Source organism: Cervus elaphus, chromosome 9 (genome assembly GCF_910594005.1).
Source record: "Cervus elaphus chromosome 9, mCerEla1.1, whole genome shotgun sequence".
NCBI classification, from domain to species: domain Eukaryota; kingdom Metazoa; phylum Chordata; class Mammalia; order Artiodactyla; family Cervidae; genus Cervus; species Cervus elaphus.
In genome coordinates, this window is record NC_057823.1 from 5,216,356 (window position 1) to 5,238,671 (window position 22,316).

Below are 22,316 nucleotides of genomic sequence, written 5' to 3' on the forward strand. Positions count from 1 at the left end.
CCTTTCAGAGTACACTTCAGATGCAAGGAACAGTAAACAGATGTGACAATGTGTTATGTATACTAAATGAATTTAGGTCTTGCCTATGGTTTGATGACTTTCACCCCTTAAGTGAAAACCTTCAGGGATGATGAGGTTCTGATTCATTGCATTATCTGTAAGTTTCAGACTGTGTGTACAGTCACTTTAGTCGTGTCTAACTGTTTGCGACCCTATGGACTGTAGCCCGCCAGGCTCTTCTGTCCATGGGATTCTTCAGGCAAGAATACTGGAGTGGGTTGCCAAGCCCTCCTCCAGGGGATATTCGCAACCCAGGGATCGAACTCGCATCTCTTATGTCTCCTGCACTGGCAGGCAGGTCCTTTACTACTAGGACCACCATTTAGTTGCCAATATCTTGATTCTTGGGCTTCTCGGGTGACTAAATGGATAAAGAATCCACCTGTCATGCAGGAGATGTGGGCAGAGTCAGATGTGACTGAGCATGCACACACATCTTGATTCTTAACCCCAAAAAATGGGTACAAGGTTACTGAGTGATGATTGGTTATTTGGGTTGAAACTGTAAGCATGAATGTTTCTTCCAAATCCCAATTAAAACAGTGAGTTTTCTAAATCTCTTACTTTTTTAAACAGGAATATATATTTTGAAAAGGTATATGTAACTACTTATAAGCTAATATATAAATTACAAATTAACAACATTTAAAAAGCATATGATGGTTCAATTTGGTATCTTTCTCAAAATTTCTTTTATCTTATCCCGAGACTGTGATTAGACGATGGTGCCCAGAACGCCTGTCCTGGCCCCTGCCTCTGCCCCTGCCCCGCTGGCCAGGACTGTGGGGCTTCCTTGTGGCCTCATTTCAGGTCCTCAGAGCTACCACAGGGAGCTACATGAGCGTGAGAAGTGATTTCAAGAGCGCCCTCACTGTCTTTTCTCCTTTCCATAGGGCACATGTACCTTCTTCAAGAATGCAAAACCCTCCGTGACTTATTTCCAGTCACAAGGATGTGACGCTCCACTCTCTGGAATAAAAATCACCCATCCTCTCTCCCTTCAACATTTTAGCTAAAAACTGCTGGTTAAATGTTATCTGATTCCTAAGCACAGCTCATCCCTAAAAATAGTCCAACTACCCTGTAACTTTACAAGCATTTAACTTGGGTTGCTTAAAGGTCTTTTTTTTTTTTATTTCATTTACTTATTTTTTTGTTTTTACCTTTGGTTTATTTTTTTTAATTGAAGGAAAATTGCTTTACAATGTTGTGTTGGTGTCTGCTATACAACAACGTAAATCAGCCATAATCATACATACATCACCCCCCTCTTGAGCCTCCCTTCTCTCCCCACTTCCCACCCATCTCGGTCCTCACAGAGTGCCAGTCTGAGCTCCCTGTCTGTCTCTTTTACAAGAACTCTTTTTAAATAATGTTTTAAACAGCATTTAAACAGAGGTTCATGAAACTAATTATATAGAGTTTAACTCCTGGTTAACATTTAACTTCTGGTTAATATTTTTTGAAATTCTTTTTTTCTGCTTTGGATATTATTGAAAACAACTGATTTATAAGATATAGTTATCTTCATTCTTAGTAAATTTCCTACTTTTCCTCAAATCTTTATTTGGAATTTGGTGGAATAAAACCAAACAACCAAATACTACTTATCAATTCTCATTATACGGTGCTATTAACATATAAGATTGGGTTTAGATTTTCTGCCGGCTCTGTTTTAATACATCCCCAGTATTTGTCTCTTGGGACCGAACAGGCTAACTAAAAATTTCATTTCTTTGCATTTTGGCCTAAGAGTTTTTCAGGATATAATTTGTGATATAATTCTCCATTTTTTTATAGGCATGTTTTCCACAAATCCTGCGTGGATCCCTGGCTTAGTGAACATTGTACCTGTCCTATGTGCAAACTTAATATTTTGAAGGCCCTGGGCATTGTGGTATGTTTCCTATTTTGTTAATACTTCTGTGTCATTTTACATCTAAGCATAACATAACATAGGCTTTCTCTGCCAGATAGTCTTGTTGGTCCAATACTACGTTTTCTTCCACATTAAAGTCTAGCCCACATCAGAGAACTTATGGAAGAGCAGCTGAAGAACTGTGCTAGTCTACTTTAAAGTGTGCTTCTGTTGGGTGGTAGGTGTGTGACGAAGAACTAAGGTAGAAAGAAGGATGTGATTTTCCTATATTTCAATATCTTTTTTTTCTTTAAAGGAGGAGAATGTGGATTTTTAACTCTAGTCCAGTAGTAATTTTTTCTGCATTCAACGTGATATTAAACCATGTCATTACTTATGTTTCTTCCTCTTGAATTTGGCTTTGCTCTCCTGGATGTTGGTAATTGAGGGTGAGGTCAGTGAGGGTGGGCAGTGCCAGCCCCAAGGTGATCTCTGACAGCTGGGTAGGGGCTTTGGTTGGGTACCAGCCACATAGAGCACTTCAGCCATAGCCAAGTGAGCCAGCGTTGACTACCTGAGGACCTTGGAGTTCTTTCCTTAAAAGAAGTATCAATATATGTCCAGGATTATTGCCTTTTAGAGGAAAGTAAGATACTTTCTGATCTCAAAAAAGAGTCGTTGAATAATCTCCATATAAAGAAGAAAGTTTATGTTGACCCAACAGATGAATTCCTCATTTTAACTTTGCAGATCTGAATAATCCTATTTAAAATATGCCATCAGATGACATTTTAGAAGCAATCCAGTTAGGTAGTAGTGCCCCATTTATCCTCCCATCTTCAAAGATCATGTCAGTGATTTATAGTTTCTTTACCTCTTAACACTTGACACTGGCCTAGATACTCCCTTCTGGTGAGGGCCACCCTTGAGACTGTCTGGCGGCACCCCTCGCCTTCCATGTCCACTAGTTAGGGGATGAAAGTAGCCTTTAGCCCCACAGCACTCTGCTCCTCTCCCTCAGCATTAGGTGCTTACATTGTGAAAAAGATTTTTAGAGTTCAGAAGACTTCTCAATGTAGATCTACTCTTGGTGGTATGCTTTCTTTATGTTTTAAAGGTGAAATATATTTAAAACCTGACTAGCAAATAGATGAGGTGTTACAGAACAGTCAATAGGGAAAAAGGGATATTTTATGTTATCTGTGTTAACACATGCACCAAAGTGATTACACTGCACTGATTGTCAACTTAATAATAATAATAATGAATCTCTTTGCCTGTGAGCCATGTTCACAAAACGTTGTCCTTTATAAAGATGAAATATCCAATTTTCTCAGTTCTACAGTGGATTTTGGCTTTCCTTTGTATCATTTTGGGGAAGAAATCACCAGTTTCTTTTAAATAAAAACTCTTGAACGAGAATGGAAAGTGTAAATGGGGAGAGAAATGAGAGGAAATCACATGGAAAAAACTGGTAAAATCTTTGCAACAGGATGTCAAGCATTTAGAATTTGATAAAAGGATCTGTTAATCTTACAAGCGCTTTTAACCTGGAAATATTTTGCAGCCAAATTTACCGTGTACTGATAATGTAGCATTTGACATGGAAAGGCTCACCAGAACCCAAGCAGTTAACCGAAGGTCGGCCCTAGGTGAGCTCGCCAGTGACAACTCCCTTGGCCTCGAGCCACTTCGCACTTCGGGGATCTCGCCTCTTCCTCAGGATGGCGAGCTCACTCCTCGAACAGGAGAGATCAACATCGCAGTAACAAGTAAGTGGGCCCTGTGCCCAGGGTGCGGGACTGGCTTGCTGCTGCTATTTGACGTGTGGTGAAGAGTTGAGGCAATTGGTCACCGGGGCCAGTGACTTAAGTCTGTAACTGAGAAAGTCATGGGTGCTTTTGTTAAAACAGATATTTGTAGTCATGAAACTTCCTTTCTAATAAGAAACTTGTGTATTTGTGTGTAACTAATGATTATAGTTGCCATTTGATGAGCAGTTGATCAGAGGTCTGTCTTAATAGCTGCTTATCAGCCTGTTTTGAAATGATGGTGTTGCACACAGGGATGTGAGGGTGACGTCTGCAGCGTCACAGGTGTGTTGTGTAACTGTGAGCACCAGCGCTCTCTAGTTCCTATGCTGCAGGAAACTTAGTAAAACACTCATCCAGAATTTGAACCTAAAATTCACAACCTCAGGAACAGTTGAGATAGCCGGTTGCCGCTCGCTGTATTTTACACTTTTATGAAATTTGGTGTCTTGGTATAATTGTACAAGAGGTGTGAGAAAAGCCATAAGATAATCTACTTTTTAAAAATGTTCTGGGCTAGTTATGAATGTCATGATTGTTGAAATGTTGACAAGAAAAAAAAATGCTCTGAATGTTTTGATGGCCTTACCAAAGTATGAGTGGGCTGGCAGGCGTGTGAGTGGACATTCACCCTGTAACAAGCCAGCTGTTTTCAATCCATTCTTTATGTGTTATTCTCTTCTAACAACCTTTCACCCCATCTTCCTCGTCACCACTCGGGTGCTGCCTTTTTCAGTATATGCTGTGCTTGCCTATAGCTTCAAGCCCTAACCCTAATGGGACTCCTCTCAACTTCTGGGAGTCAGTAAAATGGATAAAACTATTACAAAAAGACTTTTCCCTTAAGTAGTAAGACTTGGGTGGTCTATTCAATTGATTTATACATGTTTTTAACCAACCAAAAATTGTTAGAAAATGATTTTGCATGTTTTATTCTCATTTGTTTAAACTCAAGGAGAGTTCATTAAGTTATAGAATCAGTAAAACTATTCTTTGATACATTTTGGCTAATTTCTTACCATTTCCCAGTGTTTTGTTTTAACAGCATTTCATGGTTTCCTGCTTTGACATTTAGGTTTTATGGGCTAGATTTTTTAAAAATGATGTAATAATAACAAAAGAGACAAAGGTTGCTTGTTTATTAATGAGTTATTGGTAGGTCTTTCATTGATCAACATTTATTGAGCACCTACTACTACATTAAGTAATTATCCCATTATATTTTATATAGAAATATCCTTTCAAAATCTTATATTTTGATGATAAAAATATTACTTCATGTGTCAAATTAATCACCTTTAGCAAATTTGTACATGCTAAAGTGAAATTCATGTGGTTAGATGAGACCAAAGCTGCCTCTCCTTTCAGCTCAAAGCTCTGTAGCGCCATAGTAACTGCAGCGCATTCAGCCAGCAGCCACTGTTTGCAGGGCACTGTGCTAAACACTCACTGGGGAGGACAGAGGCGGCCGGGACCTGGCTGCGTGCATCGGTGCTGAGATGCCTCTGGGCCCGTTGGGCGTCACTGTGATGGTGTTTACTTCTTTTTGGTTACTGGTTTTTATAACTGAAATGCCACGCATATCTGGATGCTATATTCAAAATTGGAAACATAGACGTAAGTGAAGTTAGTCTGCTTATCATGTATAAAAAAGTCTTAAGAAGAAAAAAATTAAAAATGCTATATTAAGCTTCTTGAAACTGATGACCAGAATCTCTTAATTTTTTTTAAATGCCAGTATACATTTTTCCTAACCTAAAATATATGGGGTTAAAAATGGTGGATTTTACATGGGTTCCTGAATGTTTATTATTTTGACTTAAAGAAGAACCTAATAAATTCACTCTGTTGATGAAGAATTTGTATTCCACGAAGCAGCAGCTGCACTGTTATCTAAAAAGAAAGAGCTTGCTGTGCATTTTAATAATGTAAACCAAGATGGGCAGAGAAATGCTTATAGAACAACTCAGCATCCTGGAATCCTGAAGAACAGTTCTTCTTAACCTTTTGAAGATCACCACCTTTAAAATTCGATGAAAGTATAATAACCTTTTTCTAGAAGAATTAGTGGGCGCACCCAGTGTTGCATAGCTGTAGGATCCATGGAAAGCAGATTAGAAACACCCATGTTACACATAGCTTTCACATATAAACATTTGGCGTTCCAAGTAAAAATTTCTTCTCTCTGCATAATTGCACATGTATAGGGCATTTTACTGTGTAAAACTTTGTTAAACCAGTCCTAGTTTGTGTATACTCTAGGGAATATTTTATAGTTAAAACTTTTTAGGAAGTCAGATTGATTCTCAGGTTGTTGTTGTTTCTCAGTAAATACCGTTTTTGAAATATTACCTTGATGATACAGAGTTTGAAAAATCAAGGGGAAATATTACCTGATTTCCTAGATCTAGAAAGAGACTAGATGAAAAAACCTTTAGAGCTCTGTGTACCGTGAGCTCTCGTCTCTTGGATGGGCCAAGTATCTTATGAATAACTTTCCCCTTCTACTTCCGCTTGGTAAAGCCTTAAGAGCCAGTGCTGCTTCTTAGTGGTGGAGTTGTGAAGGGTAGTCCTCTTCTTTGCAGGAGACACCAATAAGATGTCCTTTTTAAAAAAGACTCTTAAGTAAACCCACTCGTAGGCAAAAAGAACATAGATGAGAATGCCACGGAAGCCAGCCTGCGAACTGCTTGGCGTACCCAGGAGACCTTTGGGGACCACTGCTCCATATTTCTAAGCCTTTCTTTAGGAATGAGTGACACAGCCATGCAGAAGTGACAGATGAAGAAGAAAGGTTATGAGTCTGGCTAGTCCACTTTACTGTCATTTAACAGTTTTGAAAACCTGTGTCCATGTGCCATTTTATATACATCTTTTACTGCACACTTTTTGGTGCCACACCTCTCACAGACCTCAGGACCTTAACTGGAAGAAATGTTTGGGCCATGCTTTCCTTTCTGCCTTGCAGCTTTCACCACTACTCCCACTAACCTTCTCCACTTAGTAGCTCTCTGGCAAACCTCCTCCTGCTTCACTTCCTTGTGCCAGTCTTGGCTTACACCTTCGTTGACGTCTGCTTCGTTGCATTTGAGGGAAATGTTGACATCGATTTGACTTAAGTCTTCTCCCCAGAGTGATTTCCTCCCTTTCCTTTGTCAACAGAAGAATGGTTTATTATTGCCAGTTTTGGCCTCCTCAGTGCTCTCACACTCTGCTACATGATCATCAGAGCCACAGCTAGCTTGAATGCTAATGAGTAAGTAACAAATTGTTTTTTGGATTGCATGTGCCAAATGATCCCAAGAAAATATGTCATTTTCATAAAGATCATGAGAATTGGCTCCCACCAATTTCATACTGATCCTGATGGGATCACAAACAGTAACACTGACTGGGAGTTCACTGTGTTCACTTTAGAAAAGATCTAGGGGCTTTTGTCAGCCACAAGGTTAGAGTAAGTCAGCGACGGACAAATGCCGAGGAAACCAGTACAGTTGTAGTGTGTAGAGAATCCCCACGTCCTGACCACTGGTGGGATTAGCCCCACTTTGCTGCTTGCTCGTCAGACTTTACCTGGAGATTTATATACTTAGCTTTCGGTGGAGAACTGGCACCGTGGCCTATGGTCACAGGAACATGGATATTTAACCTGCAAGAAAGAAGCAATCAGAAAGACCTGTGACTTCTAAATATTTGAAAGATGATCAGGAAAGAAAAATATAAGCATAGACTGTATTTTCATAGGACAAAATGAAGACCAGGTTACAGATAGGCAAAATTTCACCTTGGTAAAAGGAAGAACACCTGTCAGCAGGCTACCTACCAGTGAGACGGTGTGCTGTGGGGGTAGGGAGCGCCCTGGACCAGGAGTGCCAGCAGAAGCTGCGTTTTACCTGTTAGAGCTGCCGGATGGAAAATTGGGCTGGATCCCTGTTGAGGTCCAGTTTGATCCAGTGGTTTTCCAGAAGTAGCCTTCCACGGGGTAGCTTGTCTCCATGGGGGCGGCTTTATTTGTTATGCATTAAACTTGGGGCATTTACTTTAGGATATTATTCAGTCCTTTCTTTTAAGCAGTGTTCATGAAAACTCATTCAAGACGAAAGCATCCCTGGAACACTGCTGGAACTTGAACTTGATTTGGTGGAGTTCCTGTGCTCTCTGTTTTCTGTTATGTCCTGGCACTTTAGTTGATTAGTAACAACCAACCAAGCTCATGAAGTTGATTTAATTATATGCTTATAGTCCAACTGTAGAAACAATGGGCAAGAAACTTCCATTTCCAAGGGCATGATTTTATTCCTCCTAACCTGATCTTTTGGCTAGATACTTACAAGAAGTACCCTTTGCCGTCCTTGACATATTACATATTGAGAGATGTCATGGTCACTTGGCAGTCTTCAGTCGTGAGATGAGTAGTCTCAACCTCATCCAGTAGGTCACCAGCTAGCTGCTTCTGTTGGGCCCACCTGATGCAGTTTTACTTCAACCTAGCACAGTGTTAATAGCTCAGACTCTAGAGTCACACATACCTGGATATGACTACCTGCTCCTCCATATTTTTCTTGTGAGACCTAGATAATATTTATCTGAAGTTCATTTTAGTCATCCATAAAACAAGAATAATGGTAGGAGTACATCGTAGGGTTGTTGTGAGAATTAGCATATAAAGTGCTTAGCACAGTGCCTCTTACATAATAAGTGCTCAATAAATGTTAGCCAAAACAATTCCTCTGAGGTTCTTTCAAAGTTCTGTGAATGAGATGGCCATCTGTCTTTATCATTTGGCAAATGAATTTAATTTTCTTCCATGAAATAGAATACAGAATCATAAGAGCTCACGAGTGCCTGTAATCAAACCTCAGTTTGGAGGGAAATATTTATTTCTCCTGAAGTCATCACCTCTTTTGCTTACTCCCATACAAACCCATCAGACAAGATGATAATGTAAGCCCACTTCTTAAAATTTCGCAAATGAGCAAAAACCAATCACAGCAAGTAGCTGCACACTGGGCATTTTTAGGGAATTGTTAAGTAATTTAAGACTCACCTTGCTGCCACTCAGAATTGGCCAGGTGCTCAGTTCATGTTTTAGATGTTTTAGAGAATGTTCAGAAGACATGTTACCTGTTGTAAGTTAGAGTTCCATTCATAAATGCATGCATGACTCAGAATCTGAGTCATAGATCTTAGATCCATGTCTTAGTCCATCCCTTCTCCCATTAGCCTTTGTAGAGGGTTGTTAGTACAGTTGTTCACTTGACTATTATTTCTATGTCTTAGTCAAAGCCACTCTGAATGACAATTTTCATAATTCCATTTAGAGAAGTTGAGAGAGAGAGAGAGTGTGTGTGTGTGTGTGTGTGTGTGTGTGTGTGTGTGTGTGTGTGTGTATACACATACGGATGGATAAAAGGATGATGACCAAATTATTAATGGTGATTTTCTTTTTTTTTTTTTTTTATTAGTTGGAGGCTAATTACTTTATAACATTTCAGTGGGTTTTGTCATACATTTAGAAAAATTTTAGATGATGTTTTTCTCTCCTATATGCTTTTATGTGTTGACTTTTTGTAACAGTAGTTAATTTTTTAAAGTCCGTTTTAATTCTAGGGGATTGAAAAAAAAGATAATGGTTGGGAATTCCCCAGCAGTCCAGTGGTTAGGACTCCACACTTTCACTGTCGGGGGCCTGGGTTCGATCCCTTGTCTGGAAACCAAGATCCTACAAGCCATGCAGTGCAGCAAAACATAAATAAATAAATACCCAGTCTTATTCAATGTCTCCTTCTCAAGAATATTGATGAAAAATTCCTATGTAATTTTAATTCTGAAAAGTTTATTTTAGCAAATAAATTTATAATTATTCTTCATTAATTCTTTGAAATCTGTCTTATTTCCCTTTTCACTTTTACCAAAAATTGCAGTCAAAGTAAGATTGCCTTTTCAATTTAATTGCTCTGATTCAGTTTTCTGGGTACCCTCATCCATTTCTAAGATGGTCTTCTATGTGAGTAGATTCTGTCTTTTCACATGTTAATGATTTGTCTGGATATTACTAGTAAATTCCACCTTATACCTTCTACCTACTATTACAGTTTACTTTTCTGACAGTGTTACACTGAACTTGTGTACTATGATGTCAGTTAGATTTTGACCCAGTCTAGCCACTGGTGAGACCCCGTGAGCAAGATTAAGCAGTGAGCAAGATCTGTGGCCAGATACAAAAGCAGGGCTGTGGAACCCAGGCAGGTCCAGGCCTCCATGGGTCATGGATTGCAGCTCACCTGGGGTTGAAAGCACTCTGCCTCCCTCACCACACTCTGCATGTTCACACAGGGCTTGATGCTAGTTACTTAACTCAAGTTAATCAAGAGTCCATGTATCTGGGATCACCACCTTCTCTTGTGATGAAATACTATAAAAGTACTCAATCATGACTAATTGTGCTTTACTTTTTTAATACTATAAACAGATCTAGTGATTTTGAAACTTGAAACTTCATAAATATATCCATAAACAGGATAGTAGTCAAAGAAGCAAATAAATGCATGGTAAATGTATTTTTATATATTAGCTTCCCAAACATCTGTTGTGCCTAAGTAAGGCTCTGAGGAGGCCTTACAAATAGCTGAGAAAAGAAGAGAAGTAAAAGGCAAGAGAGAAAAGGAAAGATATACCCATTTGAATGCAGAGTTCCAAAGAAGAGCAGGAAGAGATAAGAAAGCTATCTTAAGTGAACAATGCAAAGAAATAGAGGAAAGCAATAGAATGGAAAAGACTAGAGATCTCTTCAAGAAAATTAGAGATACCAAAGGAATATTTCATGCAGAGATGGACACGGTACAGAACAGAAATGGTATAAACCTAACAGAAGCAGAAGATACTAAGACAAAGTGGCAGGAATGTACAGAAGAACTATACAAAAAAGATCTTCATGACCCAGATGACCATGGTGGTATGATTACTCACCTAGAGCCAGACACTGTGGGGTATGAAGTCGAGTGGGCCTTAGGAAGGCATCACTAAAAACAAAGCTAGTTGGAGGTATTGGAATTCCAGCTGAGCTACTTCAAATCCTAAAAGATGATACTATTAATGTGCTACAGTCAATATGCTAGCAAATTTGGAAAAATTTGGAAAACTCAGCCGTGGCAACAGGACTGGAAAGGGTCAGTTTTCATTTCAATCCCAAAGAAAGACAGTGCCAAAGAATGTTCGGACTACTGCACAATTGCACTCGTTTCACATGCTAGCAAGCTCAAAATCCTTCAAGATAGACTTCAACAGTACATGAACCAAGAAATTGAAGATGTACAAGTTGGATTTAGAAAAGGCAAAGGAACCAGACATCAAATTGCCAACATCCATTGGATCATAGAAAAAGCAAGGGAATTACAGAAAAACTTAGGCTTCATTGACTACACTAAAGCCTTTTGACTGTGTGGATCACAACAAACAGTGGAAAATTCTTGAAGAGATGGGAATACCAGACCTTACCTGCCTCCTGAGAAACCTGTATGCAGGTCAAGAAGCAACAGTTAGAACCAGACATGAAACGATGAACTAGTTCAAACTGGGAAGGGAGTACATGAAGGCTGTATATTGTCACCCTGCTTATTTGACTTCTGTGCAGAGTACATCATGGGAAATGCCGGGCTGGATGAATCACAAGCTGGAATCAAGATCTGGGAGAAGTATCAGCAGCCTCAGATATGCAGATGACAACCACTGTAATGGCAGAAAGCAAAGAGGTACTAAAGAGCCTCTTGATGAAGGTGAAAGAGGAGAGTGAAAAAACTAGCTTAAAACTCAACATTAAAAAATCTAAGACTGTGGCGTCTGGTCCCATCACTTCATGACAAATAAGGAAAAGTTGGAAACAGTGACAGATTTCATTTTCTTTGGCTCCAAAATCACTTGGAGACAGTGACAGCAGCTGTGAAATTTAAAAATGCTTGCTACTTGGAAGGAAAGCTATGACAAACCTAGACAGCATATTGAAAGCATACATCACTTTGCCGACAAAGGTCCCATATAGTCAAAGCTATGGTTTTTCCAATAGTTATGTACAGATGTGAGAGTTGGACCATGAAGGCTAAGCACCAAAGATTTTATGCTTTCGAACTGTGATGCTGGAGAAGAGTCTTGAGAGTCCCTTGGATTGCAAGGAGATCAAACCAGTCAATCCTAAAGGAAATCAACCCTGAATATTTACTGGAAGGACTGATGCTGAAGCTAAAGCTCAAATACTTTGATCACCTGATACGAAGAACAAATTCATTGGAAAAGATCCTGATGCTAGGAAAGACTGAGGACAGGAGGAGGAGGGGACAGGATGAGATGGTTGGATGGCATCATCGACTCAGTGGACATGAGTTTGAGCAAGCTCCGGGAGATAGTGAAGGACAGGGAAGCCTGCCGTGCTGCAGTCCATGGGTCGCAAAAGTCAGACACAACTGAGCGACTGAACAAGTTATATTGAACTTCAATTCCCAAAGTATGTTAATCTCAACGTTTACCAGCTTACATTTTCATAAATCTATTTTTCCCTCAACATAAGAAAAGTAAATATTTATTTGAAATGTTTTTATTTGAGGAATAAGTTATAAGATATGTGGATGATGTAGGAGAGATTTTGAGTTGACTGGGTGGTTCAGCTAAGTATTCTCTACAGCCCTCTCTTAGTTCCTGAATTCTGATGCATAGAAATCATGTTCTGAGATTTGCAGAGGGGTATAGACTAGCATTTAAGATTCAGACAGTCTCGGCAGGAGGAAATGAATCTGTTGTGCTTGACTTGATGAAAGCACTGAAGCAAGTTTGAAATCCTGTAGCATAATTGAAGACCAAGAAGTCCTAGCTCTGCAGCAAGTCCATTGGGCTTCAGTGTTCTTTTTGAGCTGTCCTCCTCTGAGTTGTAGTGGTAGAAATATATAGGCCAGGTCAAAGCAACTGATGTTTCTGTTTTACTCTCTACTAAGAGTATTTCAGTATTTCTGAATTGTTTTGCTCAAGGTCTTTAAGAGGAGCATTGACATATTTCAATATAAAAGTATCTGAAAACTCAATCATTTCTTACTTTGGGGATGTGTACCTTTAGAAAAGAGGAGACTGAGGTGGTGTAAGAGGTGTTCTCAAGTATTTGGAGGGCTTTCAAAGGTGAGAACAGCTACTGTTTATTGCGTGCCTACCAAGATCTTACTCCTTTGTGGGACTCTGTTATTACCCACATTGCCCCCAGTTAACACTTGTAATAGTCCCGTGGTCACTAACCAGTGCCTACAGAGGGTAACACTTCCTATGTAGCTCTGGAGACATCTACAGGGAGGTAGGTTTCCATTTAATGTAAGAAAGAACTTCCTGCCGGTAAGGATTGTCCCTCAGTGAAAATGAGCTGTCTTAAAAGCTAATGAGCTTGCCAGGAGTTGCTTATTCAGACAGAAACTACAAGGCGGGAGCTGTTTGGAGACGGATCTTGAGTCAGATAGAAGTTCTAAGATTCCTTCTAATTCTCAGAGTTCCTCTTGAATTGTCTGTCCTAAATGATCCCTTCCTAGGAGAGAGCAAAACCCAAGGAGAGGGGTCTGGGCCTCAGCTGGCTGCCCCTTATAGAATCTTCAGGGTCAAGCAATGTTTTTAAAACTTTTAGAAAATCATCTCCTACTGTAAGAAATACATTTTCTATTGTGACCCAGTACTCCCACATGTATGACTGAAACAGAAGTTCCACAGTTTTCCCTGCTACATACAGTATTTTCCTTACTACATACAGATCTTTTCTTCTCTGTGGATTCTTGTTGTTAATATGGGTCACGAACTCCTGCATTGATTTTATGATCCATTAATAGGTTGCAGCCTGCACTTTGAGAAACACTGAGCTAAAGAATTGTGAGTTTTTAGTTCTCAGCCTAATAACTTCTCTTATTTCTTGACTGTGCTAGGTCTTGGTTACTGTGTGCAGGCTTTCTCTAGTTGCAGCAAGCAGGGCCTTACTCTCTGACTGTGGTACACAGACTACTTCTTGCAGTGGCTTTTCTTGTTGCAGAACATGGGCTCTAGGGTGCCCAGGCTTCAGTAGTTGTGGCTCCTAGGCTCTACAACACAGGCTTAGTAGTTGAGGTGCATGGACTTAGTTGCGCGTGGAATCTTCCCAGCCTGGGGATCAAACCCATGTCCCCTGCATTGGCAGGCAGATTCTTTTTTTCTTTTTTAATTCTTTTATTTTGCTCTTCCTAGCGTCACCTGAGATCTACATTTTTTACGTTGGAAAAGACCCTGTTGCTGGGAAAGATTGAGGGCAGGAGGAGAAGGGGACAACAGAGGCTGAGATGGTTGGATGGCATCACCAACTCGGCGGACATGAGTTTGAGCAAGCTCTGGGAGATGGTGAAGGACAGAGAAGCCTGGTGTGTGGCAGTCCGTGGGGTTGCAAGGAGTTGGACACGACTTAGTGGCTAAACAACAGCGCCACATTCCTTTGATGCCACGGTTGTGGATTCACTTTACATTCTGGGCAGGCAGATTCTTAACCACTGGGCCATCTGGGAAGTCCTCAACCTAATAACTTGCTCACACTGGCACACATATCTGATTGTTTATTTTCCTGAGACAGCTTTTTTTGTAGGAATGTCAGCAAATACTTGTCCCCAGCCTCACCATGAATCCTCTTCTTTCTTTTAGCATTTAGTTCTCCTTTTAGCCCCAGTGAGCCTGAGACACATACACAGAAGAGTAACCTGAGGCCCAGAGGGGCTGAGTGACCTCCAAGAAATGCCACAGGAGGAAGGGCCTGGGGTTCCAGCCCGGTACTTCTGGTTCCAAGTCTTTACTCCACACTGCTTTCCTTTGACTACTCCAGATGGCCATTTAAGGGTTCCAGATAATATGGTTGAAAAAGATAAATTTGGTTTTCTAAAAACTGAGTGACAAAAAAGAAGATTAAAGCAGCAGAACCTTTGATTGGGCAGAACCTTTGATTGGGCTTCTGTCTTGTCTTTGTTGGTCTTTTTATTTTTCAGACATGCCTTTAATGTTTGGCTTCATTGGGTTTTTTTAATTACTTACATGTGTTAGTCATTCAGTCGTGTCCAACTCTTTGCAACTCCATGGACTGTAGCCCACCTGGCTCCTCTGTCCATGGAATTCTCCAGACAAGCATACTAGAGTGAGTTGCCATTCCCTTCTCCAGGGTATCTTCCCACCCCGGGATTGAACCTGGGTCTCCCGCATTGCAGGCAGATTCCTTACTGCCTGAACCACCAGGGAAGCCCCATAATTACTTAGAAAGGCAGCAAAAAAAGTAAGTTTAAAAATCTTGACTCACCCATTGAAAGTCCCTATGCCTACTGAGGAAATATTATAAAAACAATGTGTCGTATTAAATATGAACTGTAGTAAACAAGGGTAGCGCCTCATTCACAGAAGCCTTCCATGCCTGAGGCACCATCTCCCCCGTGCTTGCGGCGCCAGGCCTGCCCTCGGGAGCCCCGGGGTGACGGGCTGCAGCCCTCTGCTCTGTACCCAGCGCCTTGCCCGCGGCCAGGGCAGTGTGGCGTGAGCGCCGCACGGACGCAGAGACGCTCCCGCTCCTCCTCCTGGAGGACGTGACCTAGAAACCAGGCCAGGCATCATTAAAACAAAGGGGAGGGGAAAGCAGGGCAGGTTCAAGGAGTTTGTGGTTTGATGTGTCTACTGTAGGTGGTGGTGGAAGTAGGCAGACTACGGAATTTGGACTGTTGTGTTTTGTTTTGTTTTTTTTTTTTTGTAACCAGCAGGTGATGTCTGAGGCTTTTCAGTAAAAAGAAAATTGGTAATGACTGAGAAATTGTTTTGGCATGGTAGAGACTGGAAGCAAGAAGGTAGGTTAGGTAAAAATACAGAGCTGAAGGAGAAAGTCAGGACAATGGGGAAGAGATAAAGCAGGAAATGCTCGAGAGCTGTATGATGACCAGAGAGTAAGTGATTTGGATCCAGACTGTGGATCTGGAACTCAACAGGGAGAAAAGAGAGCAGAACTGAAGAAAGATATGGTATATAGAAACCAGAGCAATGAAGCAGACTCTAGAAGGGTTGAGGAAGAGGCTACAGAGGGACAGCATTAGCCTGAGGGGAATGCAGGAAACTTCAGATGTCAGGTACCTTCAGGCACCTGGTTTACAGGGAGACACACACACACAATACACACACATAAGAGGCGGGAGTTCCTTTAAGAAAGCCTTATATCCCTGGGAGTCCATACTCCTCAAATCTTATTTCAAAATAAATAAAGACATGTTTGTTTGAGGTATAAAGGGAGAGCATATTTTAAAGACAGCAGCTGCAGATCTCAGGGCCTTTGACATTTAGAACATGTGTTCAAACCAGGAAAAGTTGTAAATTGTGTAATTGTCCCCACATTTTTTAAACAAAATGCTATTAACCTGTACTTTCCCCTGCCTTCCTTTTGAAGTACTAACACACTTTTAAGTGACTGAGCCACTTAACCTCAGATCTGAAGCTGCTGAGTTCAGGAAATGCTGATGGCTTACTGGCTTGACCAAACTGCTCTCAGAAATACTTGGGGACAACCCAGCCCACCATTCAGTTAGAATTAATTTCTATTTTAAAAATTTGACAAATACCCTTTAACTAATTCTTGACCTCTCTTTTTCTCCTTTTATTCCATAGGGTAGAATGGTTTTGAAGAAGGAAAAACACTGCTTTCTGACTGATTGCCTTGAAGGAAAAAAGAACCTATTTTTGTGCATCATTTACCAATCATGCCACACAAGCGTTTATTTTTAGTACATTTTATTTTTTCATAAAATTGCTAATGCCAAAGCTTTGTATTAAAATAAATAAATAATAAAATTAAAAAGCCGTGTTGTCGAGTATTATTCAACCACTTGTGTTTGGAAGGCTGACTGGGAGATCGCATACCCGTTTCATCTGTGAATGTTTCAGAGACAGACGTGCTTGTACTCTGCAGGGGAGGAACAGCGGTGCTGTTTCTTTTGATATTTTTACGTTGGCTCCTGCAGTCTCCAGATAGGAGCCAAGTGTGGGGACATCCTGTGCAGTGATGCCCCCTCGGGCCCTGAAATGGGTGACTCCATTTTATTTTCTTCAAGATCGCCATTCCCTCTCTGATACTTTCTCATTCCTTTGTTTATGGTTGATCTGCCTCCTCCAGCATGTCAGCTCCACAGCCACAGGGACATTCAACTGTGTTTCTTCCCACTGTATCTCTGGTACCTAGTACAGTGCTTTGCGCATAGTAAGTGCTCAATAAATATTTGGTGAGATGAAAGGATGAGTGTACAAAAAATTTTCCAAAATCCGTGCTGTTTAGTGATAAACTATATCTGTCCAGGATTTTTTTACCTGGTTTACGCAGCATCCTGTGCAGGGCGGGGCGTGCTATGCTGCATCTCGGTGGCTGCTCAGTGGCTGTCTCTGGCCGTGGTGAGCGGGGACTCATCGTTGCAGCACACAGGCTCCTCACTGCTTGGTTTCTCTTGATGCAGAGCCCAGGCTCTGGATCTCAGGCTCAGGAGTTGTGGCCCATGGCTTAGTTGCTCTACGGCATGTGGAATCTTCCTGCATCAGGGATCAAACTTGTGTCCCCTGTTTTGGCTGGCAAATTCTTAACCATTGGACCACTAGAGACGTCCTGTATTCTTTTAAAAACAGTAAATTCTAAAGTTGGATGAGAATAATTTTACATGTGTAAATGTAATTTTCTTGCATTATTTGTAAGGAAGCGGTTGAAATATTTTGTTATGTGAATCAGTATGATAAACTTGAAGGGATTATCAGTGTGTGTAGATGTTTTGAGCAGTCCATTCCCAACATTCCATCTCAGCATACCTCAGTTGAGAGTATTCCCATTAGTAACAGGCCCACTAGAGCAGTCATATCAGTAGGGGGCTGAAGATTCTTTTTTTTTTTTATTAAGGTATAATTCACATACCATGAAATTTACCCTTTTAAAAGTAAGCTATTTCAGTGGGTTTTTTTAGCATATTCACAAAGTTGTACAACCATCACAACTGTCTTAATTCCAGAACATTTTTATCATCCCAGAAAGAAGCCTCATACCCTTTCACCCTGCCAGCCCAGAAAACACTAATCTACTCTGTCTCTAAGGATTTGCCTGTTCTAGACATTTTGTATAAATAGAATCATTCAATATGTGGGTTCAATATTTGGGTTCTTTCACTTCCTATAATGTTTCAAAGTTCATCCGTTGGAAGCATGTATCAATACCTTGTTCTTTTTTGTAACTGAATAATATTCCATTGTGTGAACATGTTAGTCACTCAGTCATGTCCAACTCTTTGTGACCCCATGGACTATAGCCCGCCAGGCTCCTCTGTCCATGGAATTCTCCAGGCAAAAATACTGGAGTGGGTTGCCATTTCCTTCTCCAGGGGATCTTCCCAACACAGGGATGGAACCTGGCTCTCCTGCATTGCAAGCAGATTCTTGACCATCAGGCCACCAGAAAAGCCCCATTTCATTGTGTGGATAGATAGATAGATACTGCATTTTGTTCATCCATCCATTGATGGATGTTGTGGGTTGTTTCCACATTTTGTCTTTTATGAATGGTTCTATGAATATGTGTACTCAAATTTACATGTGAATATATCTTTAATTTTCTTGGATATATCCCTAGGAGTAGAATTGCTGGAGTATATGTTAACTCTAAGTTTAACTTGTTGAAAAACAACCAGATGGATCTCCAGGCAGCTGCACAATTTCACTTTCCTGCCAGCAATGTACAGGTGTTGTGATTTCTCTGCATCCTCACCAGTGCATCTTTTTGTTTTTCTAAAAAATTTTGCCATGTCTAGTAGGTTTGAAGTAGCACCTCATTGTGACTTTGATTTGCATTTTTCTCCCTGGCAAGAATACTGGAGAGTCCCATGGACAGAGGAGCCTAGCGGGCTGCAGCCCGTAGGGTCTCAAAGAGTCAGAGACTGCTGAAGCGACTGAGCATGCACGCATGAAAAATTCTAAGGACATTGAACATCTCTCATGTGCCTGTTGGCTACTTGAATACCTTCTTTGGAGAAATGTCTATTCAAGTCCTTTGCCTATTTTTAATTGAATTATTTGTCTTTTTGTTATTGTGTTCTAAGAGTTCTTTATAAAATCCAGATCCTAGGCCCTTATCAGGCTTCCCTGGTGGCTGAGATGGTAAAGAATCCACCTGCCATGTGGGAGACCTGGGTTCAATCCCTGGTTTGGTAAGATCCCCTGGAGAAGGGCATGGCAACCCACTCCAGTATTCTTACCTGGAGAAGCCCCCCCAGACAGAGGAGCCTGGTGGGCTATAGTCCACGGTGTTGCAAAGAGTCGGACACAACTGACTGACTAAGCACAGGCCCTTATCAAATATATGATTTGCAGACAGTTTTCTCCTGTAAGTTCTCTATTCGCTTTCTTGATAGTATCTTTTGAAGTACAAGTTTTTTTGTTTTGGGGGTTTCTGTGGGGAACTCCAATCAGTCTATTTTTTGTTTGGTTTGTGTTTTTGGGAGTCACGTCTAAGAAACTATTGCCTAATTCAAGGTCACAGAGACTTCCAAAAACGTTAGAGTTTTAGCTCTTATATTTAGTTGTCTCATCCTTTTTGAGTTAATATATGTATATGATGTGAGGTAGAGGTCCAACTTCTTTTTTTTTTTTTTTTTTGCATGTTGGATATTTATTGTCCCAGTACCATTTGTTAAAGAGATTATTCTTTTTTCCCAGGTGAATAGTCTAGGCATTCTTGTCAAAAGTCAGTTAAGCATAATATATGAATTTATTTCTGGACTCTGAGTCCTATTTTATTGGTCCCTATGTCTGTCCTTGTGCCAGGATCACATGGTATTGATTATTGTTACTTTGTAGTAAGTTAGAAATTGGGAAGTGTGAGTCTTCCAACTTGTTTTTTTTTTTTCCCCCAAGATTGTTTTTGCTGGTCAGAACGTTGCATTTCCTTGCATTTTCATATGAATTTACAACAGTTTTTAATATCTGCCAAAAAAAACTACCTGGGATGTTGATAGGGATTACCTTGAATTTGCAAGTCATTTTCAGGTAGTAGAGTCATCTTAGCAACCTTTATCCTTGCAACCTTGCTAAACTCATTTTACTAGCACTAATAGTTTTTCAGTGGATGCCTTAGAATTTTCTAAGATGATACAAGATTGTATCATCTGCAAAGAGGGATCGTTTTACTTCTTCATTTCTAATCAGACTGCCTTTTATTTCATTTTCCTGTTTAATTGCTCCTGGCTAGAGCCTTCATTAGTGGAATGTTGAGGAGAAGTAGTACAAGCAGACATCCATGTTTTGTTCCTGATCTTAAGGGAATAGCTTTCACCCTGTCACCATTGAGTATGATGTAAGCTGTGGGATTTTTGTTGATGTCCCTTTATCAGGTTGAAAAGTTCCCTGTTGCTTCTAGCTTGTTTAATGTTTTTATCATAAACAAGTTTACTTTTTCTATGCCTGTTATGATGATTGTGTGGTTTTTGTCTTTTATTCTATTAATATGGCATATTATATTAATTGATTTTCATATGTTGAGCCAACCTTACATTCCTGAGATAAACCCCAGTTGGTTGTAATGGGATTATGTTTTTATAAGTTTCAGGATTCAAGTTGCTAGTATTTTGCTGAGCATTTTTGTGTCTGCGTTCAATGAGGGATATTGGTCTGTAATTTTCTTGTGATGTCTTTCTCTGACTTGGTATCAGTGTGATGCTAGCCTTAATTATGAAGTGTTTCCTTCTCTTGTTTTTTGAAAGCGTTTGAAAAGAATTGGTGTTAATTCTTAACTGGTAGAATTCACTGGTAAAGCCATCTGGTCATGGTCTTTCCTTTGTGGGAAGTTTTTTTATTACTGATATACTCTCTTCTTTTAGGCGTATTCAGGTGTTCTATTTCTCATTAAGTCAAGTTTCATAATTTGTGTGAAATGGAATTTGTCCATTTCATCTAGGTTATCTGATTACCTGGCATATAGTTGTCCATAAGATTCCCTTATAATCATTTTTATTTCTTCAGTGTTGATAGTAATGTTTCCTGTTTCATTTCTGATTTTAGTAACTCAGGTTCTTTTTTTCCTGGTCAAAAGCATACGCACTTAATATTTATGCATGGTTTAGCTAGTTATGCCTAGCTAAAGGTTTGTAAATTTTGATCTTTTCAAGGAACCAACTTTTGGTTTTATTGCTTTGTCTATTTTTCTCTATTTTATTAATTTTCACTCACATATTTATTATTTTCTCCTTTCTGCTTACTTTGGGTTTAATTTTTTCTTCTCTTAAAGTGAAGATTATGTTATTGATTTCATATCTTTCTTTTTTAATATAAATAGTTTAGCTGTAAATTTCTCTGAAGCACAGTTTCACCCATCCATAAGTTTTGGTATGTTTTGGTTTGTATATCATTCATCTTAAGAAAATTTTCTAGTTTCCATTATGATTTTTCTTTTGACCCATTGGCTATCTAGGAGTATGTTGTTTAAATCCCACATATTTAGTAATTTCCCAAATTTCCTTCTGTTGTAGAGTTCTAACTTCTTTCCATTGTGGTTGGAGAACATATTTTGTATGATTTCAATCATTTTAAGTATATTGAGGCTTGTTTTATAACCTAACATATGGTCTGTCCTGGAGAATGTTCCATATGCACTTGAGAAGAATGTGTATTTTGCTGTTCCTGGGTGGAGTGCTCTAGGTCTAGTTGGTAAATGCTGCTGCTAAGTCGCTTCAGTCGTGTCCGACTCTGTGCGACCCCATAGACGGCAGCCCACCAGGCTCCCCCGTCCCTGGGATTCTCCAGGCAAGAACACTGGAGTGGGTTGCCATTTCCTTCTCCAATGCGTGAAAGTGAAAAGTGAAAGTGAAGTCGCTCGGTCGTGTCAGACTCTTAGTGACCCCATGGACTGCAGCCTACCAGGCTCCTCCGTCCATGCGATTTTCCAGGCGAGAGTACTGGAGTGGGGTGCTATTGCCTTCTCCCATTTGGTAAATAGTTTTATTCAGATCTTCTGTTTCCTTCTTCATCTTCTGCCTAGTTGTTCTGTCAGTTATTGAAAGTAAGGTATTAAAGTCCCCAGTGACTACTGTTGAATTATTTATTTCTCTCTTTGATCGTGTCTGGTTTTGCTTCACGTGTTTGAGGGCTCTGATGTTAATTGCATATGGAGTTAAAAGATTTTTAAAAGCTGCATGGATTATTCACTACATCTTTTTTGTTCATTGAGATTCACTGGTTCAGTGGTCCTCCTGATATTTCTAGCTAACTCTAAATACTAGAGTGTGTTTGTTGAGTGTGTTTCACCTTACCCTCTAGAATGGCCTCTGTTGCCTTGACATTTTCCTCAATACCTACAAAATGGTTTTCACTTAGTAGTATTTTCATAAATCAATAGTATAGCTTCTCCCCACCTACCTTTATCCAGTGGACATCAAATGAATTGTTCCCTCTCCTCTATTTCTCAGTTATGGTGAATTATTTTCCTTCATCAGCAGTTGGAAGATGTAGGACTGTTTAATGCCAGTGTTACTGTTTTATTACTGTACTTTTACCCTTTTCACATTATT

At 40.0% G+C, this 22,316-nt stretch overlaps 1 protein-coding gene across 2 annotated transcripts in view; it reads left to right on the forward strand.

Annotated features, from left to right (window-relative positions):
* RNF130 (ring finger protein 130) overlaps window positions 1–16,585 on the forward strand; it is a 135,909-nt gene extending 119,324 nt beyond the window's left edge. Inside the window, exons 6-9 of one of the 2 annotated variants that reach the window (XM_043910680.1) lie at window positions 1,861–1,957; window positions 3,486–3,690; window positions 6,892–6,985; window positions 16,396–16,585. In XM_043910680.1, the coding sequence (XP_043766615.1) occupies window positions 1,861–1,957; window positions 3,486–3,690; window positions 6,892–6,985; window positions 16,396–16,411 (412 nt within the window). In that variant the 3' untranslated portion in view covers window positions 16,412–16,585. The remainder of the gene's footprint in view (window positions 1–1,860; window positions 1,958–3,485; window positions 3,691–6,891; window positions 6,986–16,395) is intronic. The other variant, XM_043910681.1, reaches the window with a different exon arrangement.
* Window positions 16,586–22,316: the final 5,731 nt, after the last annotated feature.